Raw genomic sequence first — 21,389 nt, 5'->3', positions numbered from 1 at the left:
TTTGTTCTACCTGCCGACTTAAATATGGTCGACTCATTCAAAAATGCAACTTCAGTCCTGTACTTAGTCAGCTGGAATGCTACACTAAGTCCATTTACTTCATCTGTGCAACAGTCCACAAGTGTATATGTGGTTTGGTACGCTTGCCTTATTGGTCATTGTATTGAGTATAGGAGTTGGGAGATCATGTTGCTGGTGTACAGAACATTGGTTAGGCCACTCTTGGAATACTGTGTACAATTCTGGTCACCTTGCTATAGGAAAGATGTTGTGAAAGTTGAACGGGTTCAGTTTTATGGGAATGAACAAGCTATATTTATGAGCTCATTCAAAAATGGTGCCCATTTCTGCTAAATGACTGTTTGTGTTCTTACTTTGACCCCTTTGGAAACGGGGTAAAAAGACTCCAAATTCAATTCAGAGAGAGAAGATTTAATGGTATGCTCAGACCCAATTGCTGAAGTTCAAACTGTGGTATCACACTTCCATCTTTACCGCTTCATCATTTGTAATATTCCATTAACATCTTTATTATTTTTGAAACTTTTGCAGGACAATCCAATGATGAGTGATCATTGGGCAGCACGTTTTCATGTGTCTCTAATTAAAGGAGACAATAATTGTCCAAATTTGAATTTAGAGGCAAATGAACAATGATTGCTGAGTTATTATATTTGACCATTGGCAAAAGCGTTTCTTAGAATTTATCACAGAATTTGCTGTGAATTCAGAGGATGCAGCACCCTCTATAGGCTATCTGGAACATGAGACAGAAAGCGCACACCAAATTGTTATTCGCAATAATTCAAATTGGAAGGAATGAGAATCCTCACGTATAAAACATAGCCTTCAGTGTCACTGTAGTATATGTAATACACCGTAATAATAAAAATTGTTATTACTGGAAAAAACAAGATCTAAGTTTTTATGGCCATCTGACGAGGTCTATATCACATGAGTAAAGTAACCTTATTGTGCTCAGCTCAATGGGAAGTAACTTTACAGCAAATTTCTAGAGGAACAGGGCAGTTTCCTGATTTCTCCATTTAATTCGACCTGTGCAGATGCTGGAAGTTGCTACCTAATTTACACATTTAAATAATAGTGAGCAATTAAACAATATAGTAAACAATAATTTCACTTTGATTGTTCACCAAAACACATCAATAGAATAATTAAAGGTGTCCTTTGTTTTACAAAGTCATGAAAATTGGTCTTTTCCCAGAGACCATGTGATAGTGACCCACTTTGGGTTCCACAAGAGCCACTCATCTACAATCCTCATTAACACCTTGGTCCAAACACAAAGGAAAATGCTCAGTTCCAGAGACAAGGGGAGAGTGAATCTCCTGGTCATCAAGGCAGCCTCTGACTGACTGCAGCATCAAGGAGCCCCGTCAAAACTGAATTGAATGAAATCAGAGCGAAGCTCTCCACTCATTGTGAATCACATCTCACAAAAAGGAAGGGGAACTTCAACAAATTCAATTCCATGTCTCCACTGCGGGGTTCCGCAGGGTAATGTCCCAGGCCTAGCCATCTTTAGCTGCTTCATGTAACTAAAGGTCAGGGGATAAAACCAAGCACCCTAGCCCAATTACCACCTCAAACCTGATCTAGAAACACGATCACTAGATACAGCATCAACTGGATCTGGTTGCTCTACACCAACATTGTTTGTGCAGTTCCAATCAATGGGCAGGAATCAGAAAGCTTTCCAATTAGATCTGAAGTCAGGCAGGGCTGCCTACTTGCTGCTGCCTTATTTGTGTGTTGTATAGAGCCTTTTGCTGAGTCCATCTGAAAGAATGTGACCCTGAGCGGGGTGACTCTTCTTGGCAGTGGGAACCTACAGGTTAAGGCCTCCCTTTACACGATGACGTCACTGTTTTCGGCTCAGACCTGCTGACAGTGCACAGGCTCATGTCCATCTGTAACCAGGTTGATCAGGCTTTGAGAGCTGAGGTAAACTGAGGCAAGAGTGAGGCCAGGCTTTCCAGAAACTGGGCCTACCAATCCTTTAGCCCCTTCACTGTCAGGACAGACCACCCAAAAGTGCTGGGACATGAGCCAGGAAGGAGTCACTAAAGTGAGGCAGTAAATGAGCAGATTGGAGCACCAGTCACTCTCCATTGTGGGTAAAAAACTGGTCATCAGGCATCAGGTACTCTCAGTGTTGTTATATGTGGCGCAGGTCTGGAAAGGTCCCCGAGTCTGCGCCAATTTATGTAGAGATCGAAGATGGACTGTGTCCGAAGGGACAATATGTACAAAGACCTGGAAGAGGGCAGAGAAAACACACCCAACGCTACTCTCACCCTGATGGCCACCTTTGTGTGTGTGGCTACATCAAGCTGTGCATGGATCCCCAGTACGCAAACACCAAGTGTCAATATGTACTGAAGTTTTACCTGTCCCTGGTTTGTGGAGGATAGGACTTGCCTCGCTGCCGTGGAACACTCCCAGTAGTTGGACCATTCCATATCCCCTGTCTCTCGTGGAGATATTTGTGAAGAAAAACACCTTTGACCACAAGACCATCAGGAAGTCCACGGCAGCGAGGCAAGTCTTATCCTCCACAACACTGGGTGCAGGTAGAACCTCAGTACATATTGACACTTGGTGTGAAAATATTCAGGGACAAATCTAACTGTTTAGTGTTTTCTGATATCCTGAGTTCATGTGTCTATATGAATACAAGTCATTCTTTTTATCATTTTAATCAAATAAAAACACTGAACATTGGAATTTGCTCTGCAAAATATTTATTTGCATTGACAGATAAAATTACAGCATATTGAATTCAAAACAATTTTGTTGAATTCAATTGATATTCTTTCAGTGCAGCCAATGTCTACAAACTATTTATGGTTTCAACACTCAGATAATTATTTCTTTATTCCAACATATCTAATGTTGTCAACACAGGCAAAAGAAATACTAGTTACACAAACCTGCATTGCCAGTAAATTCTCCAAAAGACTGAGGATCTTTTGATAGTTATTAAAAGTTAAGTCAAGCTTCTTGCAGAATGCAGCATATTTAATTGGATTATAAAATTAAATGATTTCCATGGAGCAATAACATTTAGCAGGTAAACGTGAAAAGTCTTATGCTGAAATAGGTATAAAACACATTATTAGGAAGTTTACTGTAAAGCATCTCATTCTAATTTTTGTTCCTATATTATAGCTAAATGTGAGGAACTTTATTGCAAAAATACATTTTACTTGTAAGACAAACCAGGGTCTCTCCAGTCATAAGCATTCTATGTGTACTATATAGGCTTGGAATTTATTTACAAGTATTTATAATTTGTATACAGTTTGTCATGATCAAGGTAAAATTGGATCATTCATTTTCGACTTCCATCATCTGATTTTGATCGGAGAAAGTGTACCTTTCACCCTGTGTCCCTCCAACCACACGACATCAATGTCGATTTCACCAGTTTCCTCATCTCCCCTCCCCACACCTTATCCCAGATCCAATCCTCCACCTCAGCACCATCCTCTTGAACTGTTCCACCTGTCCATTTTCCTTCCCATCCGCTCCACCCTCCACTCTGACCTATCACCATCACCCCCAACCTTCATCTTCCTATCGCCTTCCTAGCTACCTTCCCTTCCCGTGGACAAGTTTCACTGAAGGGAAATCATTCACATATAACTTAAAATTTGCTTGTGATCAGAATCAGACATGGAATTCTAGAAGTATGGATTAGCAAATCATGTAGCAGATCAATATAAAATATTCTAAATGTTATGATGTGATGCAAATGTTAGACATAGGCCATTGAGCATTCCTATCAGCATCGGGGGAATATTAAATTCTGAAATGACACGTTTCTGTACTACAATTAACGGTTAAGCAGTTGATTGAATTACAAATGTTAGACTATTTGAAAAAGTTACATGATTAATTTTCAAATTTCTGCAAAAGTTCCACCTGGTCAATGAAAACAGCACCATCACACGGCAGGAGGAGTTCCTCTGTCCTTCCCTACCCTCCAGGTGGAATTTATAACTAGTGCTAACCTTGAAAAGAGCTCCAGTAATAAGCGAGTGGAAGCTCCAGTTTAGTGATGACCCATCACCACCGTGGCTTGGAGAAAGTCAGGTGTTTTTAACCTTTAAAAGTGCAAATACTGTGTTTGATGTACTGCACGGGGATAACCTTCCAGATAAACAATTAAACAGAGGAAATGCAAATTTGTAAACTGTTAATATGTACCCTATAACTTCTGTCCATTGAATTGAATTCATTGATAAAGTCACAGTAATACTCCACAGCTTTAGGGAGCGTGGCTGCGCAGTAGTTAACACTGCTGTCTCACATTGGTGGGGAACTGGTTTCAATTCCGCCGTCGGGTGACTGTCTGTGTGGGTTTTCTGGGTGCTCCAGTTTCCTCCCACAGTCTAAAGATGTGCAGGTTAGCTGGATTGGCAATGTTAAATTGCCAATAGGGTTCATGGATATGTAGTATCTGTGGGAAATGCAGGGTTATAGGGAAAGGGTAGGGGAATGGGTCTGGGTGGGATTCTTTTCAGAAGGTCAATGTGAACTTGTTGGGTCAAATGGCCTATTTTCACACTGTAGAGATTCTGTTCTATTCAGCTGCATACAAGATGTGTACTTATTAGTTGGTTGATCAGGACAATGATATACTGTGTGTTCTAATATGCTTTCAATGTTAGAGCCTTACCAGGGCAGATCCCTTTATAACTGACTATTGTAAAATGAAAATTCATGCCCATATTCAAACTGCAACTCTTGAAGGTTATATTCAAGTCGTTCATATTTTGCAGTCAGCAATTCCTCATGTCCAATTGCAAACCGGTTACGATGCAGTCTCGAGGCAATTTCTGGATGCGAGTTCAGAAGCTGGCTTAGTGATTCATACTCTGCACAGTTTCCATATTCCCAAAAAATATGTTCATCCTCTGGTGGACGTAATTCAAACTCAATGTCTGGGAACATTATGAAGCATTTTTGACAAGGTGCCCTGCGAGCTATGGGCCCATGAGTGCTTTCTCCACGAGTGTAAATATTAAATGCCATTGAGTGCACTTGACAAGGAAATGTGAAGGCATTTCTGTTATATCTATTGCCAATACATACTGCCCAGCTAATATCACGCTGCCATGTCTGATAGCACAATATATCAATCATTATTTTTCTCTGAGTAGATCCTGCACATGTCACTGAAGCACCAAAGTAATTCTCCCTTCTAAGTCCGGTAGCCTCATCATTAAAATAGCAGAAGTTGACAACTGCTGATACAAAAATATTTTTACACAGTCCATTGCCAGCATTAGGAACTTCCATTTCATTTATCTGCAACAATAAAAATTCCAAAACACTTTGTTCTTGTCTTCTTCCTACGATGTCAACAATCTGTAAAACAAATGTATAAAATACAAAAAAGAAAGATATATCTTAACAATGTGCATGTCTTTAACTCCTTTAAACTTAAAAGTATTTCACAGTCACTTAATTAGTTGAATTCATTGCTGTATAGGTAATTATGGAAGACAATTACTGCATGTCAAAATCTCACAGACAGGAATATTCGAAAATGGGCTGAATAGGAGGTATCACAGGTAGCAAGAAAGAGCCATTGGTGGAGATAAACAGTGATTTATGCAAAGTCTAAGTACAACCATCATGAAAACACCTAATTCAGGTTCCACTACAGCAGGATTTTCCAACTGGAGAGGCAGGATGTAATTATAATGTTTAAATGAGCCTGTAATAATTAAGTTAAGACAATCATTAAATTTTAGCAGTGATGGGCTCAGGAAACCTGGCAGTTAACAGAGGATTCAGCAAATGAGTGCTTTTTCAGCATGGCTTGATGACCAGAAAGAGCAGGAGTGTGTCCCTTTAATTCATTATGCACATGTTCTGCCATTCTTCAGAACCCATTGAGAATAGTCCACCTTAACCAATTTGTTCCCATTAATTGTTAGTTCCCTTTCAATCTTACCACCACCCTACCCCTGTAATCTCTACCATCCTGCTCCCATTTTTTGAACTCCTTTCTCTCAATGCTCCAGACCATTCCACAAATAATACTTCAGTAACACATGTAGGTTTCTGTAAACAGCTTTCCTATTATTTAAACCACTACATTTCCCCTGATTATTCATGACACGGGCCCTGTCAATCATAGCCTTCTAACTTTCCTTTAATGGTCAGAGATTCTGATGGAGTTTGCCAAAGATTTCTAGCAGCAGCTGTGGGAGAAAGGAAATGATCCCTCATTATCTTTGGTGTGGGGGCTACTATCTAATTACTAAGATGGGTATTGTGTGTGTGTCATCTTATGGGATGTAACTCAGCTTTCTTAAGATACCCTTTAATGTTGGTATGAACAGGTTCTGGGTGATGAAAAACCAATCGTTAAATATTTTCACCATTCCCCTTTTGGTGCAGCTTTAAATAAAGGGATATTTTAAGACCAGAAAATAAGTGGGAGAGAGATTATGGCATCTCCTCAGCAGCAGATGATGCTCAATACAATGAGGGGAAGGTGCCCTGGAAGGTGGAAAATATGCTTTTGGCTGTTGTCTGTTAGCTCTCTGCTACCTTGGAAACCTCAGTGAAACCAGTGAATCTTTTCTGGCTTTAAATAGATTTTCTGGGGGGATTGAGGAGGGAGATGGAAGGGTGGTTCTTGGGAGTGAAGGATCTTTGTAGGGGATACTCACTGCCAAGATCACAGGCCTGTTCATCCTCTTGTGAACCTTCTTTCCTCAGGGGGATTTCAAAACTGGGGGGTGCCACTTCTGACACAGACTGAAGGTTTTCTGAAGTTGGTTGTGAGTCCCAAGCACAGAAACATAGAACCTCATATATTGCAGTGAGTCATAGAGAAACTGGCTGCTTTACCTCAGTCAATTGGTGCAGCAGCATTGGATTATTATCCTGGCCTCAACCAACAAAGTGGATTCGCTTTGGAGAACACTAATCACACTTGAAGGCTCACACAAATGGCTGGTGAAGCCACACTAAAGTGAAATCAGACTGTGTCTCTGCACTGGAACATTAGGTGCGGAGGTAAAGCACCAATCCCAACACAGAATAAAACCTGTCTTACTGTACGTTTGTACAATATAGGAATAAGGAAATGTTTGAGAAGCAAGCAGACATCAAACTAAACAGCTCAAAGTTAAATAACTAACAGAGCTATTAACATCCACCAGCACAGGACTCTTCTCAGGGTGAAGTGATTGAACTTATAAAGACGCAGAGTTATACAGCACAGAAATAGACTCTTTGGTCCAATGTGTCCATGCCGGCTAGATATCCTAATCTTATCAATCCCATTTGCCAGCACTTGGCTCATATCCTTTAAACCTTTCCTAGTCATATACCCATCTAGATGCTTTTTAAATGTTGTTATTGAGTCAGCCTCCAGCAGCGCATTCCATACGCACATCACCCTCTGTGTGAAAAACTATCTCCCTCGTCCCTTCTAAATCTTTCCCCTCTCACCCTAAACCTATGCCCTCTACTTTTGGATTCTCCCACTCTAGGAAAAAGACCTTGGCCATTCACTCTTTCCATGCCCCTCATGATTTTATAAACTGCTATAAGGTCACCCCTCAGCAAACGATGCTGCGGGGAACAGCCCCACCTATTCAGCCTCTCCCTACCGCTTCAACCCTCTAATCCTGGCAACGTCCCTGTAAACCTTTTCTCAACCTATTCACATTTCACAACATCTTTCCTATAGTAGGGAGACCTGAATTAAACGCAGGGTTCTGACCTCATCAATGTCCTAAGCAGCCACAACATGACCTCCCAAATGCTATACTCAACACCAAATGCCTTTTTCACCACCCTGTCAACCTATGACTCTACTTTCAAGGAGTTATACACCTGCATCCCTAGGTCTCTTTGTTCGACAAAACTCCCAGGATCTGACCATTAACTGTATAAGTGCTGCCCTGATTTGCCTTTCCAAAATGCAGAACCTCTCATTTATCTAAATTAAACTCCATTTGACACTCCTCAGTCCATTGGCTCATCCGATCAAGCTTCCATTGGAGTTCTGAGATAACTTTCTTCTCTGTCCACAATCGCATCAATTTTGGTGTCATTTACGTACTCACCGCATCAAGTAACACTGTGAAAGGGGGACGTGTGGGAAGGTGAGTGCGGCACCTCTCAAAGACATCCGGAAAACAACGTAATAATAGATCTGTGTTTCCCTGTAAAATGTCTACTGGATCAACCTTAGGACAATTAATCTGGCCATAAAATAATATTATGTGCAATATCTGTAAAATAAAAAAAACAAACATTTCAAAAGTAAGTTTTCTGTCACAGACAAAGATGTAAACATAGAATCTCACAATTGTTACGTACAGAAGGAGATGATTCTGCCCATCTTGTCTGTACTGGCTCTCCAAGTGAGCATCATGAATTAAAGACATTCCCCTGCTTTCTCCCCTTAATTCTGCAAATTGACCTGGATTTTATAACAGCCAGATAGCTATTTCTGCAACATAGATGAGAGCTCCTCATCAGGTTGAAAAGTTGAACCACTTCTATATTAATACCAGGAGGATGAGAAATAAGTTCATGCAAACAGAAAGATTTACTGAAATAAAAATGCAACCAACATGGAATAATGGGCCCCTGATTTAACCAGTATATCTCTCAATAGATTAAGCTACTAAGGGAAATTGCCCACAGTATGAACAGATGTGGCAAAGCAAATGAAGCAGCATTAAAATGAATGAGAGAAGATATTGCTTTTATAGAGATATATTTGTTTTCAGGGGGTCAGGATAGTGTGGAGGATTCTTTCTGCAGATGCATGACATTCTTCAACAGTTTCTTCTGCCAGTAGGGGCAGTGTTTCACATTAATGCATCCAACTCAAGCTCTGTAGCCCTACCATTTCCAGTCAACAATGGTGTTGAAGAATGAATGAAGTAACTGGATGAAGCTTTAGAGACCTGCTTATCCTCCAGCATCTGAGTTCCCATATGCAACAGAAAAGGCGAGGCTGAAACCTTTGCATCTGTCTTCAGCCAAAAGTGCTGAATGATAATCTGACTTCTCTCCCCAGGATTCCCACCATCATAGAAATCAGTGTCCAGCAATTGGTTCACACCATGTAATATAAAGAAGGTGTGGCAATGTAAAGACGAGGGGCTCTGAAAAGATCTTGACTGCAGCTTTTAACATGTATGCACCAGAGCTAGTAGCGCTCCTACCTAAGCTGTCTCATTATTTATCCTTTTACTAATATGATGACAACAGATCAGATGTTGTCATTTATCTCTTCACTGTTTATGGGTACATTTAGCTGCCACAATTTCCCACAATGCATCCATAACCACACTTTGAAAGTGCATTCTACCGTGAGACCCTTTAATGTACGTGAGGTTAACAAGTGCACTTTTAATTACAAGGTCTTTGTTTCCTTGCAGGAGACTGGAACCAACCCAACAATATGGAAGATTATCCCCTCATACCTAGCCGCAAAGGTCATGATAAATCTCACAAGTTAATTGGATCATTGGAATCTCTTTTGGGGTAGACGTGACCTGTACAAGAAGGATGGATTGCACCTAAATTAGAAGGGGAGCAATATACTGGCTGGGAAATTTGCGAGAGCTGCTCGGGAGGATTTAAACTAGTAAGGTGGGGGAGGGGAGTGGGACCCAGAGAGATAGTGAGGAAAGAGATCAATCTGAGACTGGTATAGTTGACAACAGAAGCGAGTCAAACAGTCAGGCTTTTTGGGGCCAGCGACCATAATTCTATTAGTTTTAAAATAGTGATGGAAAAGGATAGACCAGATCTAAAAGTTGAAGTTCTAAATTGGAGAAAGTCCAATTTTGACGGTATTAGGCAAGAACTTTCGAAAGCCGATTGGGGGCAGATGTTCGCAGGTAAAGGGACGGCTGGACAATGGAAAGCTTTCAGAAACGAGATAACGAGAGTCCAGAGAAAGTATATTCCTGTCAGGGTGAAGGGAAAGGCAGGTAGGTATAGGGAATGCTGGATGACTAAAGAAATTGAGGGTTTGGTTAAGAAAAAGAAGGAAGCACATGTAAGCTATAGACAGGATAGATCGAGTGAATCCTTAGAAGAGTATAAAGGAAGTAGTATACTTAAGAGGGAAATCAGGAGGGCAAAAAGGGGACATGAGATAGCTTTGGCAAATAGAATTAAGGAGAATCCAAAGGGTTTTTACAAATACATTAAGGACAAAAGGGTAACTAGGGAGAGCAGAGGACCCCTCAAAGATCATCAAGGCAGCCTTTGTGTGGAGCCACAGAAAATGGGGGAGATACTAAATGAGTATTTTGCATCAGTATTTACTGTGGAAAAGGATATGGAAGATATAGACTGTAGGGAAATAGATGGTGACATCTTGCAAAATGTCCAGATTACAGAAATGGAAGTGCTGGATGTCTTGAAACGGGTGAAGGTGGATAAATCCCAAGGACCTGATCAGGTGTACCCGAGAACTCTGTGGGAAGCTAGATAAGTGATTGCTGGACCTCTTGCTGAGATGTTTGTATCATTGATAGTCACAGGTGAGGTGCTGAAAGACTGGAGGTTGGCAAACGTGGTGCCACTGTTTAAGAAGGGCGGTAAGGACAAGCCAGGGAACTATAGACCACTGAGCATGACCTCGATGGTGGGAAAGTTGTTGGAGGGAATCCTGAGGGACAGGATGTACATGTATTTGGAAAGGCAAGGACTGATTAGGGATAAAAGAGGTAAAAACAATGACTGCAGATGCTGGAAACCAGATTCTGGATCAGTGGTGCTGGAAGAGCACAGCAGTTCAGGCAGCATCCAAAGTGCAGCGAAATTGACGTTTCGGGCAAAAGCCCTTCATCAAGAAGGGCCTGATGAAGGGCTTTTGCCCGAAACATCGATTTCGCTGCACTTTGGATGCTGCCTGAACTGCTGTGCTCTTCCAGCACCATTGATTCGAGATAGTCAACATGGCTTTGTGCGTGGGAAATCATGTCTCGCAAATCTGATTGAGTTTTTTGAAGAAGTAGCAAAGAGGATTGATGAGGGCAGAGCAGTAGATGTGATCTATATGGACTTCAGTAAGCCGTTCGACAAGGTTCCCCATGGGAGACTGATTAGCAAGGTTAGATCGCACGGAATACAGGGAGAACTAGCCATTTGGATACAGAACTGGCTCAAAGGTAGAAGACATAGGGTGGTGGTGGAGGGTTGTTTTTCAGACTGAAGGCCTGTGACCTGTGGAGTGCCACAAGAATCAGTGCTGGGCCCTCTACTTTTTGTCATTTATATAAATGATTTAGATGCGAGCATAAGAGGTACAGTTAGTAAATTTGCAGATGACACCAAAATTGGAGGTGTAGTGGACAGCGAAGAAGGTTCCCTCAGATTACAACAGGATATGGACCAGATGGGCCAATGGGCTGAGAAGTGGCAGAGGGAGTTTAATTCAGATAAATGCGAGGTGCTGCATTTTGGGAAAGCAAACCTTAGCAGGACTTATACACTTAATGGTAAGGTCCTAGGGAATGTTGCTGAACAAAAAGACCTTGGAGTGCAGATTCATAGCTCCTTGAAAGTAGAGTCACAGGTAGATAGGATAGTGAAGAAGGCTTTTGGTATGCTTTCCTTTATTGGTCAGAGTATTGAGTACAGGAGTCGGGAGGTCATGTTACGGCTGTACAGGACATTAGTTAGGCCACTGTTGGAATATTGCGTGTAATTCTGTTCACCTTTCTATCGGAAAGATGTTGTGAAACTTGAAAGGGTTCAGAAAAGATTTACAAGGATGTTGCAAGGGTTGGAGGATTTGAGCTACAGGGAGAGGCTGAATAGGCTGGGGCTGTTTTCCCTGGAGTGTCGGAGGCTGAGGGATGACCTTATAGAGGTTTACAAAATTATGAGGGGCATGGATAGGATAAATAGACAAAGTCTTTTCCCTGGGATCAGGGAGTCCAGAACTAGAGGGCATAGGTTTAGGGTGAGAGGGGAAAGATATAAAAGAGACCTAAGGGGCAACATTTTCACGCAGAGAGTGATGCATGTATGGAATGAGCTGCCAGAGGAAGTGGTGGAGGCTGGTACAATTGCAACATTTAAGAGGCATTTGGATGGGTATATGAATAGGAAGGGTTTAGAGGGATATGGGCCGGGTGCTGGCAGGTGGGACTAGATTGGGTTGGGATATCTGGTCGGCATGGATGGGTTGGACCGAAGGGTCTGTTTCCATGCTGTACATCTCTATGACTCTATGACTATGACTCTAATGAAAGGCCTATCAAGTACCTCACAAAAAAAGTTTGAAGAAAGTTTTCAAAGCTATTATTTGGAGACAGTTACCCAGTGCCCTGTTTCAACCATTAATTTAACTTAATGCTTCTGATCTTTCTCTTATTTATCCCCTTGCCATTACATTCAACTATTTTAAATATGTAATTTCATAGCTCCTCATATGACATGAATATACATAGAAAAGGAAGATACTCACTGGTGAATCACTTAACCTGTTTTCTTCTTTGATTTTCTCTGGTTACCTCCTACAGTTCACACTGTCACCCTCTGTCTCACTGATGCTTTTATTCCTATCATGCACTCACTTCCTCCCATTGGTCTCACAGTGACTCACTCTCTCTGATGTTCCTTTCATTTCCCACTGTGCTCTCGCCCTTCCCACTGATCTCACAGTGACTCTCTCAATCTCTCCACCACTCCTTTTATTCTCTTTGTTGTCTCACCTGTCCTGCTGGCCTCGCAGTGAATGACCAGGTATAGATCACATGGAAGATAAGGAAGAAAAGGTTGCTGACTGGAGGATGAAGTGATGTTATCCTTAACCCTGAGGATTCAACTTTCATGGGGCTTGCATTTATAACAAAAGACAGTTTGTTATATTGGGTGTTTTACATGGTGTAAAGTTCCATGGAGATCTCTCCCTGTTTATTAGTGCCACAAAGCTGGGTGGATGATGGCAGTCACTCCAGCAATATATCAATTCAAAATTATCATAAATAGTAAATGGCAGTTATCAATTAAACAGTGTATTTGTGAGAGGGAAAACTGTACCATGTACCATGCACTTTCCACATTTGATGATTCTTTAATGTATAAATTAAAAAGAATACCTCTTTGATGTAGGCGTTTGCTCTACGTGGTTCAAGATCGCCTCTATTTGCAGCAGATATGAAGATGTCCATAGCTTTGTGCACAAACTGATTTGCACTCATGATGAAGATTTGGAGCCACGGAGAATCATTTTCCATAAATTCCTGCATTCTCCTTCCAGCTCTGGAAGTAAGTTAAGTTGGTGATTTAACAAGTAGCAAAGGAATATGCCTATTTTTAAGCAATTTATTGGTTATAATTTCTGTCCCTTTTGCTACCTCTCTACATTCACCGTTAGTGTACAAATGATGGGAATAATACATTCAATCACTGCAATGTTGTCACCAACAGTTTACACCAAATCCATCTGCTCTGCCAGTCTGTAATGTAACCTACTCAGAATTCCCTCCTCTATATGTAATTGAGGAATGCAGGTGTGGCCAACATCTTTAATTAATTATCATGATTACTGCCCCAATCTGATCCCTGAAAACACTATTTCTAGCTTCTCCATGGGCAATACAGCATTATCACTGAGGTACCCATTGTGGTTGTGACATCTGAATCTCCAAATCAGCCTTGCCTCACCCTGATCCTTGAAATGAAAGAGGATAGTTTGCTGAAATTCACAGTGATGAATTACAAAAGGGGTTTGTTCTTACCAAATAGTTGGCCACAAGAAAATGCTGCTTTGAATTATCCTGACCAAACTAGACAGATAACTTCTCAACAGTATACAAATAAATTCATTATTGCTGTCAATAAAGCTGCAATAATGTTTAATATGCAGCATTAGTAAAAGAAAATGATCATTGACACAATAATAGGGAACTGAGGATCAATGAATATCCAGACTTGGTGGTCCCCAAAATTTGGTATTGAAGCTCAAAAGAAATTGCAGCATTAGGAAGTATCATTCATTGAAACCTTCATGTTCTTCTGACTTCAGACTTGTTCAACTAACTACAAAATTGCTCATGTGAATTTATGAATTACTCTTTGAGCAGGAGAAACCTGTATTTGGTTGAAAGATAGGGGACAGAAAGGAGACTGTGTGCTCAGATTGGGAGGGGGAAAAAAGTGGTGTCTCTCAGGAATCTGATCCCGCGCCTTAACTTTTCACAATATCCATTACTGACTTGGGTGAAGACATAGAGTTATGTGCCATCAAGTTTGGAGGTGGTACTAAGCTTGGAATGGTGTTTGTAGTCCATACAGGAAGCAGAAGCTCTCAAGGGAGAGGAAAAGAGAAAGTGAGTGGGTACAAATACAGCAAATGAAATTTAATATGGACAAGTGTGAGAACATCCACAATTGTCCTGAGAAAGATAATCTAACTTCTCCCTAAACAGTGAAAAATGAAAATTGCAGAGAAAGATTGAGGTAGAAGTCTAAGGCCCATTTGCCCATCACTCCTGTCCGCATTGAGCTGATATTGGCCAAGCTTTGATTTAGAAATTCACATTCATTTGTAATATTTCTTTATAACATCCCTAACTCTCTAACCTCCTGCAGTCCGATGAAGCCTCATGACCTCTATGCTCCTCCAACTCTGGCACTTTGCCATTCCTGATTTTCATTGCTCACACTCAGTGGACGTGCCTTCAGCAGCCCAGCCACAGACTCTGCAGTTAAACATCTCTGTCTTTCTATTTTTACCTTCTCCCTTTCTTACTTAGTGGTTTCTCTAAATCTGCTCTTTTGAATGTGTTTTTGGTTCAGATTTCTCCTTCTATAGTTCAGTGCCAAAACTTGATGATGTGCCCAAAAACGTGCCTTGGGATATTTTATTAAATTTAAGGGACAATGTGAATGCAAGTTGCTGTTGTTGTCTAAATATGTGAAATCTAGATAGAAAATACTGGGAATACTCAGCTCCCGGACAGCATCTGTAGTGAGAGAAACAGAGTTAACATTTCAGAACAAAGATCTCTTTTCAGAAATTCTGAACATTCTGAGCAAGGGGAAATGTTGGTATTCAAAGGAACTCTACTATCCACAATCTCAAATTACAGAAAAGTAGCATGCAGGTGCAGCGACCAATTAAGAAACAAATTCTATGTTAAACCATTTTACTGAGAGTTCTGAGGAAAAACAATATGCAGAGATTGTAAAGGATCTTAGGGAGACCAGTCCTGAAGTACTATGGTCTCTTTTAATCAGCTTATTCACAGAAGGACCTCACCAGCCTCTGCACTTGTCCTCATTTTTCACCAAACAAGTCTCTGCACTCAAAGGGTCTCCTACTTCCACCAGCTCCTGCAGGATGTCACAGCCAAACACATCTTTCCCTCCCCTTTCATGTCAGCATTACACAGGAACTGCTTTCTCTGTGAAACTCTGGTCCATCTCACTGTCACTCACAACACCTCCTTGCTCCCCTATATCATTTTTGCATACAATTGCAGAAGTAAAACTTACTCTTTCATCTCCTCATTGTCAGAATTTCCAAACACACCTTCTGGGTGATGCAGTGATTTACCTGTACTCCATTCCATCTTGTCTGTGATATTTGCCCCTCAAAATGCTGTCCCCTCTCCATTGGTGAGACCAAACATAGACAGGGTGACCAAGTTGCAGAACACCCCTGTTCCATCTGTAAGAATGGCCTGAACTTCTGACTGTTTGCCAACTCAAGAAACCCATTTTGCTCTTGTGCTCACATTTCTGCCCTCAGTTTGTCTTTCAGCAAACCCACAGAATCTGATAGAACAACACCTCACTTTCCAGGCTGGATTACACACTCAGTGCCTTGTTTGGGACATTTTGCACTGAGCAGAGCTGACCTATTTTCTGAAACTGACACTTACCAGCAGTACTTACTTTTCATCTATGTCTCTCTTTTACTCCCATTACAACCCACTTTGCCTTGTGCTGAGGTCAACATTACCACCTATTGCATGGGACCCTCTATCTTCTTCTTTAACACATCGAAAGCCTTGTCTTTCCCAGCTCCATCTGTTCTAAAGGAGTGTTCACACCAGACACCAAACATTAATTCTGTTTCTCTCTTCACAGATGCTGCCAGACCTTCTGAGTTTCTCCAGCACTAGCTACTTTTAGTTCAGATTCCACAGCATGCTGCTTTTACTGAAAAAGGACACACCAGCCTTAGAGAGAGTGTAACGTGTTCACTAGATTGATGTTCAGGTTGAAGGATTGTCCTACATGGTGAGATTGTGTTTATTAAGCCAATGTTATGTCAAATTTAGAAGTATAAAAGATGCTCTCATTGAGATATATAACATTCTTAAAAGGGTTAACTGGGCAGGTTGTGCAACAGTACTCCCCTGGCTACAGGGTATAGCACAAGGTGGTATGGTTAAGTGAATAAAGGATCAACTAGTTAAGATTGAGATCAGAAGAAATGTCTTCACTCAGAGGATTGTGAATCTTTGGATTTGGAGAGGGATTAGGAATGATCAAATCTTCGACGATGTTAAATAGGGGAAGCAAGGGATATGGAACCAAAGTGGATAAATGTTGCTAAGACACAGAGACACTATATTATAATTGAAATATGGAACAGGTTTGAGGGACTGAATAGCATCCACCAGTCATACGATGCATTCATTATGTAGAAATCCATCACAGAGTTACAATTGTAGCTCTGGATGTAGAAAAGGATTAGAAATTCTTGTAGAGGGAAGCACCAGAGGCAATGTAGACAAGGGATGTGTAGCTGATCCCTGGTGTGAAAAAGCTATTTATTTGGCATCAACATGAGAAATTTAATAAAATTGTCTTGAATTCTCAGTGAAAATTACAGACAGAAATTAATATTCGAGCAATCAGTCAGCTTGGAATAAGTTTAACCTTGCTGGCAGGGAGACGTAAGAGTGGGTTCTCGGTACAGAATGGATCGTCTGTCCAGCTGAAAATCAGGTTTCATGCCTGATTATGCAGTAATGTCAGCATCTCTCAGAGCACCCGAGTATCAGCTCTTACCCCAGTCAGACAGAAGCAGCTTGGACTGAGTTCATGCCGAGGTGGGGAAACTAGATAATTAGCTGATGTAGGTAAAAATGAGAAAAGGGAACTTACTATTGACTTCCTCCTTGTTAGAATTGCTTCACCAACCACGCGGGATCAATGTGGATTTCACCAGTTTCCTCATTTCCCCTCCCCCCACATTATCCCATATTCAAACTTCCAACTTGGCAGAACCCTCATGACCTGTCCTACCTGTTCATCTTCTGGATCAGTGGGGCTGGAAGAGCACAGCAATTCAGGCAGCATCCGACGAGCAGCAAAATCGACGTTTCGGGCAAAAGCCCTTCATCAGGAATAAAGGCAGACAGCCTGAAGCGTGGAGAGATAAGCTAGAGGAGGGTGGGGGTGGGGAGAAAGTAGCATAGAGTACAATAGGTGAGTGGGGGAGGAGATGAAGGTGATAGGTCAGGGAGGAGAGGGTGGAGTAGATAGGTGGAAAAGGAGCTAGGCAGGTCGGACAAGTCCGGACAGGTCAAGGGGACAGTGCGGGCTGGAAGTTTGAAACTAGGATGAGGTGGGGAAGGGGAAATGAGGAAGCTGTTGAAGTCCACATTGATGCCCTGGGGTTGAAGTGTTCCGAGGCGGAAGATGAGGCGTTCTTCCTCCAGGTGTCTGGTGGTGAGGGAGCGGCGGTGAAGGAGGCCCAGGACCTCCATGTCAGCTCCTACTGCTATCTGCTTCACCCTCCTCTCTGACCTATCACTTTTACCCCCACCTTCATTTACCTTTCACACTCTCAGCCACCTTCCCCCAGACTAGCCCCCTCCCGTTTCTCTCTCCACCCCACCCTGGCTCACAAGCCTCATTCCTGATGAAGGGCTTTTGCCCAAAATGTCATTTGTCCTGCTTCTTGGATGCTGCCTGATCTGCTGTGCTTTTCTAGCACCACACTTTCGACTCCAATTGGTCAAAGCAGAGTTCTGGTATAGAAAGGAAAGCTCAATTTGATAACAACTGACTAAATCAAAGAAAAATGTTAGAAAGCATTTTCTCAACTGACCAGTGAAATGAACATTTTCAGTACAATGTTCTCCATGAAATCAAGCAAATAAGATTCATGTCCAATGAAATCAACAATGTATAAAGAATTCGGTTTATACAAAACCATGCAACTTAGATTATTTTTGTTAAGCAAGAATATAAAATTGAAATGTTATTGTTTGCTGCATCAAATTTCACTACTGTCCTTTTTTTAACATTTAAACAATCATTATCCTGAGATCATGCCTGGCCCATACAATATGAGGATGGGATCCACCAGATACATTAATTATTAACCACGTCCTAATCCATAAAATGTCAGCCATCTAATAAATGATGTGTAACATCATCATATTCAACAACTCCCTGTACCACAGATAGCTGTATCTGGGTTAGATCCCTATCACATCAAGCAACATTTCCTGCAAGTTGCCTGAATCCAACAGAATGATATATTGACCTGTACATTTGAAGATGATAAAATTCTATTCAATTATGAAAACAAATCCAATGCATACTACACCTCAGCATCACAACAATGGTATAGGATTCTCACTCTCTCAAATTCCTTTACATTGACAAACAATAAAAAGCAACACAAAATTATGTTGAAATTTTTCTTACATGATTTTCCTGATTGTGCTTACAATTTGCCTTCTTCTCAATGTCACTAAACACCTCTCCTTTTCTCTCTACACACAATCAGAGGCTCAACATCAGTCCAGTATTTTCATTGGACACTGCAGGATTCTGAGTGAAGAGCAGTGTGTCAGATATCAGTGTGCAGAGCACCATCAGACTGTGCTGAACGGGGCTGCAGGGGATGGGGCTGGTCACACTGGGGGGAGAGAATCCTTACCTTATTCTGAATCAATGTTCATGTCCCAATGTCAGACCCAGGGGAGCAGAGACAGCTTGCAATTGGGTGGCAATTATCCCACAGCCAAGACTGAAAAAACAAACTTAGTGCTGATTTCCTTCTTACTCAAATTGTGCATTTGATTGTTCAAAGCAAGGTTTTAGAAAGGTGGAAAACATTTGAAATAACCAGAATTCAGATATTGAATATTGAAAAACATTGAATATTTTTCTCTTCTCAGCATTGACAAACTATTTTGACATATTTAAACACAGTAAATGCAGACACAAAACAGAAACTTCACAATAAACGGATAGTAACCATGTAACTGACATTATCAGTTTAGTGGTAAAGTTCAGACCTGGCTTCGATGAGGATTAAGTGGGCCTCTTCACTGTCAGACTCTGCTGAAATCTAGCGCCCGTTCAGCAACAGGGAGTGACTGTTTTCCACCTGACCCTGTAAGAGTATCAGCAGAAAGCAGAGTCCCCAGGATCATGCCCCAATATATTGGGTAAGAGATAGTGCTGAGTTTCGGGGGTGTGAACCAGATTACTATTGGATGCAAAGCCTGATTGTGGACTTCCTCATTCTTCATGTGAAATCTTTAACTGATCAAAACAGGGATGGGAGGGTGGGTGGGGTGGGGTGCAGGGCGGCAGGTCCTTCTCAGTGAGATACAGGGTACCCGGTCCACCAAGGCTCAGAATCAGTGTCCCCACACAATCCTCCTCTCTGCACCTCATTAGCTATACAATGGGCTCTGAGGTAGTTTCCTCTAGGAAGCTGAGAGGTAGAAGGGCTGGATACTGCTGGGCTAGGTGCCTGGCAAATCTCTGGCGCTACACCATGGCAGAGTCCCTCAAGCAGCAGAAAACGGCAGAGAGCTGGGGATTTCGGAATGTTTAGAGAGTGCTGAAAAAGAACGTTGGTGGGGAGAACATAGGAAAACCCCCATTTTCTATAAAGAACCGGAGAATAACTATGGAAAGAGTAGGGCCCATGAGTGGCCATAGAGTGGACCTGGAAGGTGAGGTTTCAGTCCTCAAGGAGGACTAGGCATCCATCTTCACAACGTATACAAGTCAGGCTGGAGCTCTGTAAAACATGAGAGCAAGTTAATATATACTAATGAGTTTAACAGCCTTAAAAGGAGATAAATCTGTGGGCCTGTTTAATGTGCATGGCAGGGTGTTGAAGGAGGCAAAGGATGAAATATCAGAGGCGCTGGCAATAATTTTCAAATCCTGCTTAGCCACAGATGAGGTGCTAGGGGACTGAAGGCATTCTAATGCTGTCCTATCATTTAATAAAAAAGGAGGAAATGATAGACCTAGAAATTACAGAGCAATCAGTCTGATCCCAGTGGTAAGAATTTTATTAGAAAGTATTCTGAGGGGCAGAATATATCTGTACTTGGAAAGACTCAAATTAGTCAGAGATACTGGGCATAGATTTGGGAAGAGATGGTTGTGTTCGACAAATTTACAGAAATTGTTTAAGAATGTGACCAGAAGCGTCACTGAGGACACTGCATTTCAATGGTCTACACGGACTTTCAGAAGGCTTTCCATAAAGATGGTCAAGTAAGTAAGAGGCTAAGGGATCTAAGGAAGTGACAATGTCGGACTGACGGGAGAGGCAGGAACCAGAGGCGATAGGAGAGTTTGTGATGACAAGGCTGTTTTAAAATGGATTCTGCAGGGCTCAGTGCTGGGGCCCTTGTTGTTTGTGATATTCATGAATAATTTGGCCTTAAATGCAGAGGGTTATGTGCAAGACGTTTGCAGATAACAGGCAAATTGGGAGTGCAGTAAATGGTGAAGAGAATACCAGTAAACTACAGGAGGGCATTAACTGTCTGCTCTGGCAGGCTGATCTGTGGTAATTGGAATTCACAATCCAGAGAATTGTGAGGTAATGCACTTGGGGAGGGCTAGCAGGAGAAGGAATTGAATAATGAATTGATAGCCTTGGAATGAATTGAATATCAGAGGAACTATGGGGCATATATCCGTCAATCCATTAAGGTGGCAGGGCAGGTAGGTAAGTGGTTTAGAATGCATGAAGAATCCTTGCATTTGAGAAGAAAGACATAGAAGCAGGGAAGATACTCCCAGAACTGTATAAAATACTGTTTAGACCAGAACTGGAGTATAACATGCAGTCCCAATCACCACATTATGGGGTAAATAGGATTACACAATAGAGCGCAAAGGAAATCTACTGGGATGTTGTCTGAGCTGGAGGGTGGGAGCTATGAGGAAAGTGTGGAGCAACTGGGGTTTTTCCTTGGAGCAGTGAGAGGAGACCTGATGGTGGTGTATAAGATTATGAAGGGCATAGTTGGGGCTGTTAACAAGGCACATTCTTCAATTGTAGAAGGGCCAATAATCAGGGGCAATGCTTCAAGATAAGAAGTAGAAGACTGAATAAATACTTT

At 41.6% G+C, this 21,389-nt stretch overlaps 1 protein-coding gene across 3 annotated transcripts; it reads right to left on the bottom strand.

Moving 5' to 3' along the window:
• Window positions 1-2,754: 2,754 nt before the first annotated feature.
• On the bottom strand, window positions 2,755-19,437 carry LOC122562193 (uncharacterized). 3 transcript variants are annotated; one of them, XM_043714858.2, is made up of 5 exons: window positions 19,308-19,406; window positions 18,947-19,036; window positions 13,134-13,296; window positions 8,121-8,288; window positions 2,755-5,397 (listed from the first exon to the last, which is right to left on the bottom strand). In XM_043714858.2, exons 3-5 carry the CDS (start codon window positions 13,281-13,283, stop codon window positions 4,720-4,722), a joined length of 996 nt encoding a protein of 331 aa, XP_043570793.1. In that variant the 5' UTR covers window positions 13,284-13,296; window positions 18,947-19,036; window positions 19,308-19,406; the 3' UTR covers window positions 2,755-4,719. The 3 variants fall into 3 exon arrangements, with proteins under 3 accessions (XP_043570793.1, XP_043570792.1, XP_087856764.1); XM_043714857.2 differs by lacking the exon at window positions 18,947-19,036 and having other exon boundaries at window positions 19,308-19,437; XM_088000638.1 differs by lacking the exons at window positions 18,947-19,036; window positions 19,308-19,406 and adding an exon at window positions 17,299-17,660.
• Window positions 19,438-21,389: the final 1,952 nt, after the last annotated feature.

The sequence above is a fragment of the Chiloscyllium plagiosum genome, unplaced genomic scaffold (assembly GCF_037043375.1).
Source record: "Chiloscyllium plagiosum isolate Xiang-an unplaced genomic scaffold, Cpla_swu_hap1 HiC_scaffold_25, whole genome shotgun sequence".
NCBI classification, from domain to species: Eukaryota; Metazoa; Chordata; class Chondrichthyes; order Orectolobiformes; family Hemiscylliidae; genus Chiloscyllium; species Chiloscyllium plagiosum.
Note: the sequence above shows the minus strand (reverse complement) of the source record. Positions and strands in the feature narration are given on the sequence as shown.